The sequence below is a fragment of the Callorhinchus milii genome, unplaced genomic scaffold, assembly GCF_018977255.1.
Source record: "Callorhinchus milii isolate IMCB2004 unplaced genomic scaffold, IMCB_Cmil_1.0 Scaffold27, whole genome shotgun sequence".
NCBI classification, from domain to species: domain Eukaryota; kingdom Metazoa; phylum Chordata; class Chondrichthyes; order Chimaeriformes; family Callorhinchidae; genus Callorhinchus; species Callorhinchus milii.
Genome location: NW_024704768.1, coordinates 135,542 through 153,487, shown reverse-complemented (window position 1 = coordinate 153,487; position 17,946 = coordinate 135,542). Strand labels below are relative to the sequence as shown.

The following is a 17,946-nucleotide window of genomic DNA, read 5'->3' as shown; positions in this document are numbered from 1 at the left end:
GCCCCTCCCCCTCCCCCGGGCGCATTGGGATGTTATTGCTTCTATCGCCAGAAGGTGGCGCTTTAGCTCCCGTTATGTGATGTAATTGGGAGTGCGACGATGTGTGGTCGCGCGGTTTGATGACGTCAGTAGCGTCACAGGCCGCTTCTCGGCGCCGGGAAAGACACCGACAGCGGCCGCGGTGAGAGGGCGGGAAGGCCCCGGGAGGCGGCGCCGTGACCTGGGCCCGAGCGTCAACAGGTGCTGCTCAAACCACACCTCAGAGAGCCCACAGTCACCACACCTCACAGTCACTACACCGTCACCACACTTCACAGTTACTACACCTCACAGTCACCACACAGTCACTACACCTCACAGTCACTACAGTCACTACACATCACAGTCACTACACCTCACAGTCACTACAGTCACTACACATCACAGTCACTACACAGTCACTACACCTCACAGTCACTACACAGTCACTACACCTCATGGTCACCACACCTTATGATATATTCTGTGAAGCACTTTGAGCTTCGAAACCGTGACCACAACAACAACATGATCTGGTGTAAGGCCTTTCACGCCGGGAGGACGGCCCAAGGCGCTGGACAGACGGTGTTTTGGACCCGAGCTGGGGGGGGACGGCGGGGGGAGGGGGGATGGTGGGGGGGAGGGCGGGGGGGAGGGGGGAGGAGGGTAAGCGAAAGCACGGTCGAAGAGGAGGGTCTTTAGGTGGGTCTTGAAGGAGGAGAGGGAGGGGGTGAGACGGAGGGACTGGGGGATGGGGTTCCAGAGGGTGGGGGCAGAGTGGCGGAAGGCCCGCCCGCTGATAGTGGGGTGAGCGAGGCGGGGGATGTGAAGCAGGCCGGAGCCCGCTGAGCGGAAGGAGTGAACAGGGTGGTAGGGGGTGAGGAGGTCGGAGAGCTCGGGGGGAGCGAGACCATGGAGGGCTTTGAGGTGAGGACCAGGATCTTGAACCGTATCCTCTGTGCGATGGGATAGGATAAGGCGCCATAACAAATGTAAGGGTTATTATTGTGTGAGCCTGAGCTGAGGGTGGGGGGCAATGCCGAGCTGTGTTGCCCACCCACCGGGAACCTCACAGTTGGAGGTGTGGAGTTTAAGCAGCAGTTGCTGAGAGACAGGTCAGGCTCCGAGCCACCAGGTACCGCTGGGAGCAGCGTGCGGAGGGCGGGTGGGAGGTGCCGGAGGCAAAGAGGCTGTTTTTTCAGGAGGAAAAATCTGAAATTAAAAACTCAATAATTAACCCCTGACCCCGTTACCTACCACCCACCCCGTGAGGCTCAAACCCCTGCTTGTCGGATGTCAGACCATCAACTAATGACTATCCTCCTTGGAGCTGAACTGCCAACGGAATGTTGGAATCGAGCTCCCCCCACCCTTTCATGGTCTCTAGTCCAGTTCCTGAGCCACGAGGGGCCGTAGTATTCCAGGGCACTCACTGCTGATGGCAGCACAGCCCGGCCCGGCTCATCAGCAGGACCTGGAAAGGCCGACCAGTCACTGGGGGCCGGGAATCCTCCCCCTCAGCTCCTGTTGACCCTGCAGCCAAAGCCCTAACTAACGGGGAGGGTGGTCCTAGCTGGAGAATCACCAGGAAAGCTTGCCAGTCAGCCAGACTGCAAGGCAATTGTAGACCCAGTGGCTGCCACCTCCGAGGTCAGAGACTCAACAAAGACCAAGCCTCGGACCTGAGCTGCAGGATTGAGTGGTTTCAGGTTTAATTACTCTTGTCCTCTCGCTGACCCTGCAGGCCACAGGATGGTGCAGCTCGGATCTATCTTCGCTGTAGCTGCCGCGATGCTTGCGGCCACGCTCTTTTCCTCGGTGCATAAAGTTGAAGAGGGTCACATTGCAGTTTACTACAGGTGAGCCACAAACCGTTCGGAGTCTTGTGCCCGTCACTGACTTGCTTTAAACTGCGATTTAAAGTGATTTGTGAATCGAGAGTGATCCTGAAATTCGTACACTGATTTCTGGAGTAGCTCTTTGCATGAGCAGCGCAGTACATAACAACAACAACAAGATCACATGTGTATAGCGCCCTTCACGTCAGGAGGACGTCCCAAGGCATTGGACAGTGACAGCATTTCAGACCCGAGCTGGGGTTGACGAGGTAAGAGAGAGGAAGGGAAGGGGGGTGGCCGATGGCATGGTCGAAGAGGAGGGTCTTGAGGCGGGACTTGAAGAAGGCTAAGGAGGGGCCGAGGCCGAGTGACGGGGATGGAATTCCAGAGGTTGGGGGCAGAGTGGCTGAAGGCTCTCCCAACAATGGTGGGGCGGGTGGGGCGGGTGGGACATACATTCAGTACATGTATGATTGCAGCGTCTGTCATTTACATGATTTACATGGTTCCGTTGCTCCTGGTGTCTTCTCCACCCCCACACGTAGTATTTTTTCCAGTGTGAAAAGAGACAGTGTCATAGGAGACTCTCAGTGATTGACATGGAATATAGAACTGAAATAATTTCTGATTGTTTTCCAGCTCGAACATGTGCTCTGTTATCTGTACTGTCCACACAGTGAAACTAAATCCTTGCCATCTTTGGGAATTTACTAGGTCTCAAATGTCATGAATATGGTTTAGGCCCCAGATTTTAGTGGCTGATTTCAGGGTGATTGTAGATAAGACACCATATGAAATATAAGGATTTATTTAAAAATCTCCCAGAATCTGCATCATTTCTTCAACAAACTTCAATCCCTCTTCAAGCTGCACCCAAAAAAGGCTTCTCATGGTGTGCATGCGTGGGCAGGCAAACAGCTGGCTGTGTGTATGCGTGTGTGTGTGTACGGGCAGCTGTGTGTGTATGTGTGTGTGTTCGCGCTCGCACGGCTGGCTGTGTGTGTGTGTGTGTGCACATGGGTGGCTGTGTGGGTGGGTGTGTGCATGGGTGGCTGCGTGTGTGCACGGGTGGCTGTGTGGGTGGGTGTGTGCATGGGTGGCTGCGTGTGTGTGCACGGGTGGCTGTGTGGGTGGGTGTGTGCATGGGTGGCTGCGTGTGTGCACGGGTGGCTGTGTGGGTGGGTGTGTGCATGGGTGGCTGCGTGTGTGTGCACGGGTGGCTGTGTGGGTGGGTGTGTGCATGGGTGGCTGCGTGTGTGTGCATGGGTGGCTGTGTGGGTGTGTGGGGGGGGGGAGGGAGCGCAGGCGACTTTCAATTTATAAATTTTGTACATTTTGTTTTAGGGGCGGTGCTTTGTTGAAAGCGACAAGTGGACCCGGTTTCCATCTCATGCTTCCTTTTATTACCACCTTTAAAGCAGTTCAGGTATAATGTACATGTGGGTTATGTTCGTTCCTTATATTGTCAGTAGAATTTCAATACAGCGCTGCTGTGATGTGACATTACTGATCTGTTTGAGCTGCGAGGGACGGAGGCAATAGGGGAAGCGCTGGTGTTGGCAGCAACAATTCAAGGTAATAAATCAAGAATATGACAAAAGTTGCATTTCCCTTTGATCCCCTAAATATACTCAATTCCTTCATTCCTTTCATTGGGACGTAGTTCTGCAGGTTCCCTCCGTTACCTTTCCGAGTTACTTTTTTGTGTTCTTGTTGGCAGGTGACAGCCCAATCCTTGCCTGATGTCCACAAATTCTCACACAGCCTCCAGCAACAGCTCTCTGGAATCTGACTGGGAGAACGAATATCGCCTCATTTTTTTCCTCCCTCAGCCAATAACAAAACAACAAAATGACATGCGTACAGAGCCTTTCACGTCAGGAGGATGTCTCAAAGCGCTGGACAGTCAATGTTTCGGACCCGAGTAGGGGGTCGGGATCGGGGAGAGTGGAGGGCAGTGGGGGGAAGGAGGGTGATCAAAAGCACGGTCGAAGAGGAGGGTCTTGAGTTGGGTCTTGAAGGTGGTGAGGGAGGGGAGAGGCGGATGGCCCGTTGGATGGAGTTCCGGAGGGTGGGGGCAGTGGCTGAAGGCCTGCCCACCAATAGTGGGGCGAGTCAGGTGGGGGCATTAAGCAGGCCGGAGCCCGCTGAGGGGAGGAAGCGAGCAGGATGGTAGGGGGGTTAGGATGTCGCAGAGGTCGGGAGTAGCAAAACCATGGAGGGCTTTGAAGCCAAGGACTACGATCTTGAACTGCATCTTCTGTCTGATGGGAAGCCAGTGAAGTCGAGCAAGGATGGGGGCGATAGGATCTGCTGACCTGTCTAACATCTCAGATATAATTCCTAGGTTTGATGTGACTGGGAATTGAACCTGGGACCTTCCTTGGATTAAATTGACATGCTCATTGAGCCATAGGATTTAGAAGGTCAAAGTGTTTTGTTTTAAATGAGATTCTTCTTGGAAATGTATCAAAATAAAACCAGTGATATCGCTTGTAAATATATTGCCGAGCCCCGCATTATAATGATTTGTTGAGTCCGGTAGTGGTGGTTAGAGCGCTCGCCTCACAAGCGAGAGGACCTGGGTTTAATTCCCAGGCAGAGCAAGCCCTTGGGCAAATTTCCTTACTCCACACGCTTCTGTTTACCTTGCATTGAATGGGAACCCAATTGTTAGTTGATTGGTGGATCAGTTTCCTGGGGTAATGATTATTATTAATAATCCCTTCAAATAAATTAAATCAATAATTTGGTCACTCAATAAGAGTGTTTGGGACACTGCTGTGCACAAAATACACAGTCAGTCCCCTTTACATTATATTCTGTGAGGCTCTTTGAGATGTCCCAATGATGTGATACTGCATAATCAAATGCAGGGATTATTAATATGATTAATAATAATACTTGTCTGTTGTCAGATTGGGACATTTTCTGATGATTTCTACAAATTAGTATCTCAGGTTTAAACAGAACCTTTGCCTTACAGAACACGTTGCAGACGGATGAAGTGAAAAATGTGCCCTGCGGCACGAGGTAATGTATTTTGCTGCATTCGCAAACAGCTTGAGGTCCCAGGTGGTACAGGTTAACAGGGAGTGGGATAAAGAACTTAATGCTGTCATGGGAGACAGCGGGGTGGGCAGGCCGAGGTCGTAAAATTGCAAACTGTACGAGGGAAATGCTCAATGTCCTAAGTACGTGTGTGTTTGCGTGTCTGAATATTAAAAGGAGAGATCTGAAATGGTGATATTGTAGAAGCAATAAAACCAGTGATAACGCTTGTAAACGGAGACATTTAACCACTTCACTGGCAAAATGTTACAACATTAAATGCTCTCTCTTGATCCACAGTGGTGGTGTAATGATCTACTTTGACAGGATAGAAGTGGTAAATTTCCTTGTCCCAAATGCAGGTAAGGACATCCTCAAGCACCTTACTTGCAATGAAACCACGTTGCGCTTGAGGCCAGGGCTCAGGAAGTTGATGGTGTGAGTGAGGGCTCGAGCTGTGGGGCAGTAGTTCCAGGAAGTTGGTAATGGAGTGGTTGGCAGCACTATGAGGAAGTCACACCAAATTGCAGGAACTTGAACCTTGGTTTCTGATGAGATTCAGAACAACTTGTATTTATATATCGCCCTTAACATGGGGTAGTGTCCCAGAGCCCTTGACAGTGGCGCAGTCTGACCCCGAATCAGGGGGAGAGGGAGGGTGGAGGTGAGCATAAGGGTGGAGGCGATCAAAAAGAAAGGTCTTTAGGTGGGATTTGAAAATGGGGAGGGAGAGATTGAGGGAGAGAGGTCTAGAGAATAGTGGAATGGAGGGGATGACGGATGAATAGGAGGCTGGAGCCAGCTGAGCGGAGGGTGGGGGAATGGGGCTTATGCAAATTGGAGAGGTAGGGAGATAACGAGGGCATGAAGGGATTTAAAAACGAGTGAGAGGATCTTGAAATCAATCTGTTCAGTAATTGGGAGCCAATGGAGTCTGGCAAGGACTGAGGTGATGGGGGCACGGAGTTTCATGCGGGCAAGAATCTGGGAAGTGGAGTTCTGATTTAGTTGCATTTTGTGTATGGTGGAGCTGGGGAGACCAGCGAGGCGGGCGTTGGAATAGTTCATCTGGGAGGTAACAAATGTGTGGACGAGGGTTTTGGATGCTGTTCTTGTGAGATACGGAGGCGGGCAATGTAACTGAGGTGAAAAAAAGCGGTCCTTGTTAGGGATGTAGGGGAGAAAGGAAAGCTGGGGATCGAATCTGACGCCCAGCGAAGCCACTGGAGGGTATAGAGGGTATGAGACCCAAGAATACAGGTCGCAGCTTTATATTCCCAGCTAGTCTGTGATTGATTTCTGCAGACACTGCCCCAGGAAAGAGATCTCAGAACTGTACCACATTCCCCAACACTCAGAAAAACCTCACACAACACAACCAGGCACAAGCAGTGACTGGAGGCTCTTTTTCATAATCATTTAAGATTTCCTGAATGCAGGAATGTATAGTCCTTAGGAAGTCACCAGGAAACCATTTAACTTTCTCACGAGAATGGACTTATCTCTGTACATAGTCAGCTGCTCAAGTACGAGGAAGTCTGAAGTCAATCACACGAGAGGCTCTTTCTCAGCTGCACACGCAAATCATGGAGCATTTGCAGGGAGGAGCATTGCATTGTCGGAGATGCCATCCTTTTGGACAAGACGGTTAACCCGATGTTGCATATCCCTGTTTGGATAAACGTTAGACAACCTTTATACCCCGTCTGCAACTTTGCTATCAGACACTCTGCTCCCTGTCTGGTATCGCTTCCAATTCCAGTTCAGGCTGCTGGGAACTCACACAAGTTGCGTGTTTGCCAGTTCTGGAATATGCCATCATTCCCCTGTGGCTGGGAACAGCCTCCTCTTGCATATATCCGGACAACAGTAACAATAACTTGCATTTATATCACGCCCTTCACATGGGGTAGAGTCCCAGAGCGTTTAAGATCATAGGTGCTGATTGTCAGAAGTGAAGCCATTAGGGATCCCATTGGGTTGTGACTGGATTTGAAGCATTTCCTCTGGTGCAGCTTTTCAGCACAGGTGTCATTTGGGATCACTGTATGGAAGATGTCAATCGATCAGTGTTTGACAGCTCACACGCACCAACCAGAGCAACCAGCACCTGCACACCAGTCACTGTGTTGAGTTTCTCTTCACTGTTTGTAATTAACATTTAATTTTATTTAGTGTACGACATTGTGAAGAACTACACCGCAGACTATGACAAAACTTTAATCTTCAACAAAATCCACCACGAGTTGAACCAGTTCTGCAGCGTGCACACCCTGCAGGAAGTCTACATCCAACTGTTTGGTAAATACAGTGTATCAGGGTTTATATCAGTGCATTGAATACAAGCGCAGGGGGGATACATGTGTACAAAACTAAGGTCTGGTCAGAACTAGAAAAGTGAATCAGCTTTTGGGGGCATCTAATCATTTGAGCCATGAACAGTGCACATTTTTCTCGGCAGATGACATCAGCACTCGCTCTGTTGGATAGCTCGCTCCTTCCTTTCAACTAAGTAGTGAAGTGCTGGGAGCTGAGGGCAAACACAACACTAGTCCAGGTCTGCGGCTGGTCCTGGAAATGCAGTGAAGGAAATTGAGCATCAACTAGGAAGGTTATTTGTGGTTACACTGCCTGGGCTCCTCCATGGGTCAAATCAGCCAGGGTTTCCGTTCCTGATTCTTGTCAATGAACTTTGCTGGAAAGTTCATGTTGGATGTGTCAGGCAGAGGAGGCTGTGAGCACTTGGCCACTCTCCCTGTTTAGGCTCCGACATCAAGACGTCTGTGAAATCTTAATAAAATGTGAAAGCGGGGAGGGAGGGAGGGAAGGGTAAAGAAAAGAAGAAATTGCTGGAAAAGGATTAAAACAATGACAAACAACTCACAGTTTAATGGGAAGAGTTGTTCACGGAAATGCTTGACGGTGAATATGTGCATAACAGAAAGTCTAAATGAGTGAGATGTGGTGTCCAGTCACTGCTGTTACACCTTTTTTGTTGTCAGATCAGATCGATGAGGACCTGAAGTTGGCACTGCAACAAGACTTAACTTCCATGGCACCTGGCCTGATCATCCACGTAAGCCCTCTGTAATGTTTCTCCTGTTTAATCCTGTGACGAATCGAAGGCCAATGGGAGTAATGGGTATTTAACGCTGTTGGATTAATACGATCTGAGGCTTTGGTCTCATGAGTTTTAAAGTAGATTCTCAAGGAATAAAAATAAAGGAGCTGATATTGTATGTTAGGTTTCTGGCCACAGCTCCCACACAAGGGGTAACCATTCTGAGAGTCAGTTCAGGAGCTGGAGGAGGGAGTGATGAGGATGTGTTTTGATGTTTTACCCGTCATCAATTGTGTGCAGTGGAGGAATGGCTTCCTTCACCAGTTTACCGGAATGTTTTCTCCCCACAGGCAGTCAGAGTGACTAAACCCAACATTCCAGAAACCATCAGGAGGAACTATGAACTGATGTGAGTTTTGTGAATTATTATAAGTTAATTTCAGAAATCCTTGATCAGGGGTTGTATTGTTTCCTTGCATTAAAAACTACCTTAGTTACAATTTCTTATTGTTTTACTTCCATTGACTTTATCTTCAGGGAGAGTGAGAAGACTAAGTTACTCATTGCTGCTCAGAAACAGAAAGTGGTGGAAAAAGAAGCTGAGACTGAGCGGAAGAAAGCTCTTATCGGTCAGTGTTTATTTAAGCATTTGCTAAATTCACAAATTGTAATGACCTCATTTGTAGAAACACAGAAATGCACAAACAGGAAAAGGCCACTGGCAGATTGGATGTTACATAAAGTGACACGGGGACAGGCCGACTGACCTGTGCCAGTCTTTCTACTCTGCGTTTAGCCACCATTCCACCGATTTCCCCTTTATTCCCTTCTCCATCTCTGCAGCAAGTGTTCGCTTAAATACATTGATGCTTTCTGCTTCAACCACAGCTTCCGGCAGTGACTTCCACATTCTCACCACCCTCTGTGGTGAAGAAGATCCTCGTAAACTCCCTTTCAGGTCTGTTCATGTCCCCCGCCTCGCTCGACCCACTGTCGGCAGGCGGGCCTTCCACCACTTTGTCCCCACCCTCTGGAACTCCATCCCGCACTTCCTCCGTCTCGCCCCCTCCCTCGTCACCTTCAAGACCCACCTCAAGACCCTCCTCTTCAACCGTGCTTTCAATCTCCCTGCTACCCCCCTCTGCCCTCCCTCACCCCGACCCTCACTCGGGTCTGTAACTCTGTCCAGTGCCTCGGACGTCCTCCCGACGTGAAAGGCGCTTTACACCTGTAATTTTGTTGTTGTTACTGGCCATCATATATTGATTTCCTCTAGTATTGGACTCACCAACCAGTGGACACAATAGATTAAAAAGTCCTACTTATCGAATACTTTCATAACCCAGAACATTAGATTGGTCCCCTCTTGATCAGAAGTGGAGGTAGAAGTGTTGCAAGATTTTATCTTGAAAACTTTGTTCCCTCCACACAGAGGCAGAGAAAGTTGCCCAAGTGGCTGAAATTAAATTTGCTCAAATGATAATGGAAAAGGAAACTGAGAAAAAGATTTCAGAAATTGAAGGTAGGTGGATTTTTGAGATCATGTTTTCACAACATTCCTCCACATCTGTGATTTTCTTCTCCAGTATCTCTCCTTGTCTAATGGCTCTCCCTCTCTCTCTCCCCATAGCCCTGATCAACCCCACTCCCCCGCCTCTCCCCATAGCTCTGCAAACTTGTCCTCCCCAAATAATTATCTACATCTCTCTTAAAAGTTGTTATAGAATCGGTTCCCACCGGCCTTTCAGGCAACGCATTCCAGATCCCAACAACTCGCTGTGTGAAGACATTTCTCCTCCCCTCCCCTCTGTTTCTTTTAACAACTATTTTCAATTGGTGCCCTCGGGTTACCGACCCACCCGCCAGTGGGAATAGTGTCTCCCTGTTCACTCGATCGAATCCCCTCATCTTTTTGAAAACTTCTATTAAGTCTCCTCTTAACCTTCTCTGCCCCAAGGAGAATAATCCTCGCCTCTCTCGCCTCTCCTGATCACTGAAGTCCCTCATTCCTGGTGCCATTCTGGTCAATCTCCTTTGCACCCTCTCCAATGCCTTGACATCCTTCCTAACGTGTGGGGCCCAGAACTGAACCCAGTCTCTCGCTGAGGCCTCACCAGTGTTTTATATAAAGGTTCATCATAACTTCCTGACTGTTGTATTCTATGCCCCATTTATAAAGCCTATTATCATGTAAGTTTTTTTTAACAGCTGTATCTCCCTGTCCGGCCACCTTCAAAGATTTCCTTATATGACCCCCAGGTCTCTCTGTCCCTTCACCCCCTTTAAGATTGGACCATCAGCGTATATTGCCTCTCCTCATTCTTCCTCCCAAAAGGCATCACTTCGCATTTCTCCACATTAAACGTCATTGCCCCGTGTCTGCCCACGTTACCAGTCTGTCTATGTCCTCTTGCAGTCTGTTACTATCCTCCTCACTGTTTACTGCTTTTCCTAACTTAGTATCATCTGCAAACTTGGGAATTGTCCTCCCTATACCCAAGTCCAGGACATTCATATAGATCACAAACAGCAGTGGCCCCAACACTGACCCCGGGGGACACCACTGCACTTCCCTCCAGTCACCAGCACTCTCTGCTCTCGGTCTCCGCTGCCGCTGTCCCTTTAATACCGGGGACTGCTATTTTGCTACAAGTCTCTTATGTGGCACTTTATCAAATGCCTTTTGAAACTCCATATAAACCACATACTGCACTGCCTTCATCCACCCTCTCCGTTACTGCATCAAAAAACTATCCGGTTTGTTAGACACAATTCCATGTTGACTGTCCTTTATTAACCCATTTTTTACTAAGTGAAAATTTATTTCCTCCCGGATTATCGTCTCTGGAAGTTTCCCCACTGCTGACGTTAGGCTGACTGGTCTGTCGTTCTTGGGTTTATCCTTTTGTCTCTTTTTGTACAGGGAGTAACATTTGCAGCTCTCCAGTCCTCTGGCACCACCCGGTGTCCAAGGAGGATTGAAAGATTGTGGCCGGAGCCTCCGTTATTTCCAGCCTTACTTCCCTCAGTAACCTGGGATGCATCCCGTCCGGGGACCGGGTGACTTTACCTTGAGCACCGACAACCTTTTTTAGTCCCTCCTCTCGGTTTATTCTTATCTTATCCCATTTCTCTCCTCTCTCCTCCTTTACTGTGGCATTGGCTCCATCCTCTTCTTTTGTGAAGACAGATGCAAAGTCCTCATTCAGTACGTCAGCCGATGCCCTCTGCCTCCACAGGAAGATTTCCTCTTTGGTCCATAATTGGACCCACCCAATCTTTGACTGACCTTTCTTCTTTATATGCTTATAAAATACCTTAGGCTTCCTTTTTATATTACCCACTAATCTTTTCTCATACAATCTCTTTGCCCCTTTTATTTCCTTTTTTAGTTCTCCTCTGTACTTTCTATATTCTATTTTGATTATCTTCTGTGTTTTGGACCTGACATTTATCATAAACCTTCTTTTTCTGTTTTATTTTAATCCCAATTTCCTTATTCATCCAGGGAGGTTTGAATGTTCTCCTTTCCCCTTTGCGGGAATGTATTTGTTCTGTCCTCAAACCCTCTCCTCCTTGAAGGCTTCCCATTGCTCGTTAGCTGTTTTACCGCCAATCTTTTGTTCCAGTCCACCTTGGCTCGGTCCCTGTTTAACTCACTGAAATTAGCCTCTTCCAGTTGAGTGTCTTGCACCTTTCCATAAATACTCGAAACCCAATGGTCTTGTGATCACTGTTATCCAGATGCTCTCCTACTGAAACCTGCTCCACTTGCCCCACTTCATGCCCCAGAACGAGATCCAGCACTGCTTCCTTTCTCGTTGGGCTGGAAACGTACTGATCCAGAAAGTTCTCCTGCACACATTTCAGGAATCCTCCCCCTCCTTGCCCTGTACACTGTTATTTTGCCAGTCTATGTCAGGATAATTGAAGTCCCGCATTATCACTACTCTATTGGTTTTGCATCTTTCTGAAATCTGCTGCAGATTTGCTCGTCTCTCCTTCCCGCTATTTGGAGGTCTATAATAAATACCTGACAGAGTAACAGCTCCTTTTCTGGTCCTTAACTCTAACCAAATAGATTCTGTTTTTGGACTCTCTAGCACATCATCCCTTTCCAGGGCCATAAGCGTGTCTTTAAACCATATTGCCCCTTCCCCTCCTTTTCTTTCCTGCCCTATCCCTCCTGAATACAGTGTAGCCAGGAATATTCAGCTCCCATTCCTGCCCTTGTTTGAGCCAAGTCTCCGTTATTGCCACTACATCTTAACCCCATGTGGCAACTTGAGCTGCAGCTCAAAATCTTATTTGTCACACTCTGTGCATTTATGCTCATGCACTCCAAGCCTGACTGAGTCTGCTCTGCATTTCTCCCCCATCTAATCCCTCCTTCTTCTGGATTACTCCTTATTACATTGCTATTCGTCTCTCCCAGCCCTCTACGTAACTTGTTTGTCCTCTCTAATGCTACATCCTGGGTCCCTTCCCCCTTTGAAATTAGTTCAAACCCTTCCCCACATCACTAGTTAACCTCCCTGCGAGGACATTGGTCCCAGCCCTGTTCAGATGTAACCTATCCACCTCATACAGAACTGGTCCCAATGATCCAGGAACCTGAAGCCCTCCTTTCTGCACCATTTCTCCAGCCATGTATTCATGTGTTTGAGCTGCTGTTTTGATACTCACTTGCCCGAGGCACTGGGAGTAATTCAGAGATCACCACCTGTGAGGCCCTACTCTTTAGCTTGTTCCCTGGCCTCTGATACTCTTTCTGTAGAATCTCAGCCCTTTTTTTCCCTACGTCATGGATCCCAAAATGGACCACAACTTATGGATGTTCCCCTCCCCCGTTAGAAGGTTTTGCACCCGTTCCATGATGTCTTCAACTCTGGCACCAGGGAGGCAACAGACCATGCGAGAGTCACGTTTGTGTTTGCAGAAACTTCTGTCTACTCCTTTCACCGTTGTCCCCAATGACAATTGCATTAACATTCTTCCCTGTGTCCCCCAGTTCATCCATTTGCTTTTGACTCCTCTCCCCAGAGGTGTCATCACCCTGACCGGTATTCAGTGCAGAGAACTGGTTTGTGAGTGCCGCACTCTCAGAAGATTTCTGCACTGCCCGTCCCTTCTTCCTACCATGCCGGGATGTCACCCACTCACTCTCCTTCTGAACCCTCTGTGGCTATGGGGTGAGCATCTCCTGAAATGTTTGATCCATGAACTATGTGTCACAATCTAATAAAATGGGGGAACAGACTGACTGATGTGGTCCCACCCAATGTTTTATTGATTGACCATGACAAGCAGTTTAAGGTTAGCTAATCTGCTGATGGCTCCCGTCAAATAACATTATCCGGATGCAGCTTCCAAAGTGCTCTCTGAAGACACAATCCTATGTTTGAGATTCCAATGTAATTTGTTGTTGATTATATGTTCTGTTATTAAGCCGTCGGAGGCGTTGCGATTGGGTTCTGACAAAAGTCATTGGGTCAGAGAGGCGACTGAGTCATTGACCTGAAATGTAAGCTCATTTTCCCCTCTCCATGGATGCTGCCTGACCTGCTGCGTGTTCCCAGTTACTTCTGTGTTTAAGTTAATTCAATGATATGTTTGCTAGTTCTTCCAACTATGGAACGTGTGCTGAGATTTAGAAAAAGGAGATACTGAAGTGACCTGTGCAGCAAAGTAAATGATCCAGGTATCTGTTTGCTTTTCCTCTGCAGATTCTGCGTTCCTTGCGCGAGAGAAAGCCCGAGCTGATGCTGAGTTTTACACTGCCCAAAGGGTGTCAGAAGCTAACCAGGTAAGCAGTAACTACAGGAGTTAACTGACTGAGCAGTAACTACAATAGTTAACCAGGGAAAAACATTGCATCTGGGTGTTCACTATAAACATTTAAATACGGAAATGGCCGAACCTTACACAAAGAGAAAGGTCTTGAGACCGGCCTTGAAGGAGGAGAGGGAGGAAGCGGCGAAGGCACTGGGGGATAGAGTTCCAGAGCCTCGGGGCTGAGAGGCTGAAGGCCACCGATGGTCGGGCGGTTGGGGCGGGGGACGTGGAGCAGACCGGAGCCAGAGGAACGGAGGGTACGGGCAGGTAAGTAGGAGGATAGTAGGTCGGAGAGGTAGGAGGGAGCGAGGCCGTGAATGACCTTGTAGGTGAGGATGAGAATCTTGAATTCGATCCTCTGGGGGATGGGGAGCCAGTGGAGGCGAGCGAGGGCGAGGGTGAGGGTGGGAGTGAGGGGGAGGGCGAGGGTGAGGGCGAGGGTGAGGGTGAGGGTGGGAGTGAGGGTGAGGGCGAGGGTGAGGGCGAGGGTGAGAGTGATGTGGTCCCGAAGCCTGGTGCAGGACAGTACACGAGCTGCAGAGTTCTGAATGACCTTTAAGAGAGATGTAGATAATTATTTGGGGAGGACAAGTTTGCAGGGCTATGGGGAGAGAGCGGGGGAGTGGGGTTGATCAGGGCTATGGGGAGAGAGCGGGGGAGTGGGGTTGATCAGGGCTATGGGGAGAGAGCGGGGGAGTGGGGTTGATCAGGGCTATGGGGAGAGAGTGGGGGAGTGGGGTTGATCAGGGCTATGGGGAGAGCGCAGGGGAGTGGGGTTGATCAGGGCTATGGGGAGAGAATGGGGTTGATCAGGGCTATGGGGAGAGTGCGGGGGAGTGGGGTTGATCAGGGCTATGGGGAGAGCGCAGGGGAGTGGGGTTGATCAGGGCTATGGGGAGAGAGTGGGGGAGTGGGGTTGATCAGGGCTATGGGGAGAGAATGGGGTTGATCAGGGCTATGGGGAGAGTGCGGGGGACTGGGGTTGATCAGGGCTATGGGGAGAGAGTGGGGGAGTGGGGTTGATCAGGGCTATGGGGAGAGAGTGGGGGAGTGGGGTTGATCGGGGCTATGGGGAGAGAGTGCAGGGGAGTGGGGTTGATCAGGGCTATGGGGAGAGAGTGGGGGAGTGGGGTTGATCAGGGCTATGGGGAGAGAATGGGGTTGATCAGGGCTATGGGGAGAGTGCGGGGGACTGGGGTTGATCAGGGCTATGGGGAGAGAGTGGGGGAGTGGGGTTGATCGGGGCTATGGGGAGAGAGTGCGGGGGAGTGGGGTTGATCAGGGCTATGGGGAGAGAGTGGGGGAGTGGGGTTGATCGGGGCTATGGGGAGAGAGTGCGGGGGAGTGGGGTTGATCGGGGCTATGGGGAGAGAGTGGGGGAGTGGTGTTGATTTGGAAGCTCTTTTCAAAGAGCAGCACAGACACGATGGGCCGAATGGCCTCCTCCTGTGCTGTATAATTCTATGATTCTATGAAATATCATTGAGTTATTGTGTGGATATTAAACACCTACGGTGCCTCTTTCTACAGTTTTATACGTTTTGTGTGTGAATATTCTTGTTTACACTTTTCTTTCAGGTGAAGTTAAGCCCGGAGTACCTGCAGCTGATGAGGTACCAGGCCATTGCCTCCAACAGCAAAATCTACTTTGGCAAAGACATCCCCAAGATGTTCATGGATTTAAGTCACTTTGTGCCCAGTGGCAAAGCATCCGAGGAGGTGAATGTGTGGCCCAATAAAGTGAGAGAAAAGGCCAGTGAAGCAGTGGATGGTCTATAGTGATCAGCTTCACAGATGGAACCAGTTTGAACATTCTTTGAAGAAACTAAATCAAAATGCACTGAGAAAATTGAAAAAGGCAGAGTGACCTGCTTGTCCTCTCTGTTAACGTAATTGTGGAGTCTAGAATTCGGACCAGGTCCCTCCAAGGCAAACCTTCACTTTATTACATTCAAATTGGAGCCTCCGGCCTCCCCACTCTGACCAGCTTCAAACCATAAATAGTGCAAAGTATCTGCTGGCCCTGGAGACCCTTGTGTACTGCAGAGTGACCAGCGAATCAATCCCCTTCAATAACCAGTGGAGATGCCGGGGGCCCTGGATTTGTATTATTAGGAATTTGTCCTTTTATCATTGTGTTCACAGTAAAACTTGATTCCCACGGCACAGGGCAAGATGCCCCCCCAGCCCAGGGTGCGGATTCCCCCCCCACCCTGGTGCCCCCCCCAGTGCCCAGGGTGCCCCTCCCCCTGGTGCCGCTCTGCCTGGTGCCCAGGTGAGGACGTGGAGCTGGTCCTGCCCCTGATCTGACTGTATTGATTGGTGTTGGTAACAAATTAGAGACTTGGAGTGACTGTTGATCAGGCTCCAGTCTGACTCACTCTTATTGACTGTAATAAACTGATTTGGTGACTTCTGCAAATCATTTTATTGAAACATTTAAATCCTTTTTGCCATTTGCTGCATTCGTTAAAACCCACTGTTTTCTGGTCCCCCGGCAACCCTCACTCTCTCACATGGGACTGCTGTCAGACCAACAGACAGAAGCCCCTCCTGATCGATCCTGAATGGGAGAAGGAGCCCAGATGCTGAAATCTGCTTCCCCCGCCTGGACTGTGGGGATCAGGTCATCAACTGCCTCACTGTTAACTGTAGAGTTCAGCAGCCAGTGATTCAAACACGTCGGGATGTGCTGGGAGGGAGATCCGGCCGCCAGTGAACGGTGATGATCGACAAAGCGTTACCCAATATCACGGCCAACAAATCCCCCAAATAAAATCACTCACTCACTCTTAAGATTTTTTGGGGGACGTCGTAGTCCGCATAGTGGGTGCCGGGTTTTGACCACAAAACACAGTCACTACACTTCACAGTGTATCTTCTGAAGCGCTTTGAGACATTTCAACGACACGACAAGGCGCTGTGTTAAATGCCAGGATTATTATCATGTTTTAAAATGTTGAGAAAGTTTCCACTTCCACTAATGAAGGGTGACAACTGGCACAAAAGTATGTTTTATGGGACTGCGTTAGCACCGGCCGTGACACGCCAGCCAAACGGAATTTATACTGCACTTGAGGCTGAGGACAAGTTACAGTCATCACAACAGGTTATTGTGGACAAAACACAATAACCATGTAACTGGGCCTCACCCAAATTACACATTGTCCAGAGGGCCCTCTATACCATTTATACTGTCACCACAACACCGTCACCACAACACCATCACCACAACATTGGAACAGAGAAGGTTACGAGGACCTAATAGAGGTCTTCAACATCATGAGGGGATTTGATAGGTTAGAAAGGGAGAAACTCTTCCCACTGGTGGGTGTGTCGGTGACTCGAGGTCACAGATTCAAAATAGTCTCTAAAAGAAGCCGAGGGGAGAGGTGAGAAGAAATTTTTTCATGCAACGAGTTGTTCGAATCTCGAACATTGCCTGAAAGGGCGGTCGAGGCCGATTCAATAACTACTTTTAAAAACGCGGTGGACGGGTATTTGAGGAGGACGGGTTTGCAGGTTATGGGGAAAGGGCCGGGGAGTGGGATTGACATTAATTGGTCTATTCAAAGAGCCGCACAGACTCCATGGGCCGAATGGCCTCTTTTTGTGCTGTACAATTCTATGAAATCCATGAAATACCGTCACCACAACACCACACCATCACCACATCACCGTCACCGCAACACAGTCACCGTCACCGTCAACACTTCGAACTTTCAGGGTCTCAGTTCAGGAAGTATAAAAATAACAACAATAATCCTTACATTTGATACAGGCCCCGATCACATCATCCCAACGTCTCAAAGCGCTTCCCAGGTTACATTGCAAAGTGAAATGATTCTGTTTTGCTCATCAGGGTGAGGGTTGGTTGGATTTGCCAACAGGCAGACACAGCTCCAACTACAGCCATAGCCACAACCACAGGCACAGCTCCAACTACAGTCACAGCCACAGCCACAGCTCCAACTACAGCCATAGCCACAGCTCCAACTACAGCCATAGCCACAGGCACAGCTCCAACTACAGTCACAGCCACAGCACAGCTCCAACTACAGCCATAGCCACAGCTCCAACTACAGCCATAGCCACAGCCACAGCCACAGCTCCAACTGCAGCCATAGCCACAGGCACAGCTCC

At 49.3% G+C, this 17,946-nt stretch overlaps 1 protein-coding gene across 2 annotated transcripts; it reads left to right on the top strand.

Moving 5' to 3' along the window:
- Window positions 1-93: 93 nt before the first annotated feature.
- Window positions 94-16,215, top strand: LOC103172646 (erlin-2-B). Of its 2 annotated transcripts, XM_042344183.1 has the most exons (12): window positions 94-240; window positions 1,763-1,877; window positions 3,201-3,282; window positions 4,843-4,889; window positions 5,208-5,269; window positions 7,083-7,208; window positions 7,910-7,983; window positions 8,319-8,377; window positions 8,506-8,597; window positions 9,401-9,490; window positions 13,695-13,774; window positions 15,382-16,215. In XM_042344183.1, the coding sequence occupies exons 2-12, from the start codon at window positions 1,771-1,773 to the stop codon at window positions 15,580-15,582; spliced, it is 1,020 nt and encodes a 339-aa protein (XP_042200117.1). In that variant the 5' UTR covers window positions 94-240; window positions 1,763-1,770; the 3' UTR covers window positions 15,583-16,215. The 2 variants fall into 2 exon arrangements, with proteins under 2 accessions (XP_042200117.1, XP_042200118.1); XM_042344184.1 differs by lacking the exons at window positions 94-240; window positions 1,763-1,877 and adding an exon at window positions 2,108-2,125.
- Window positions 16,216-17,946: the final 1,731 nt, after the last annotated feature.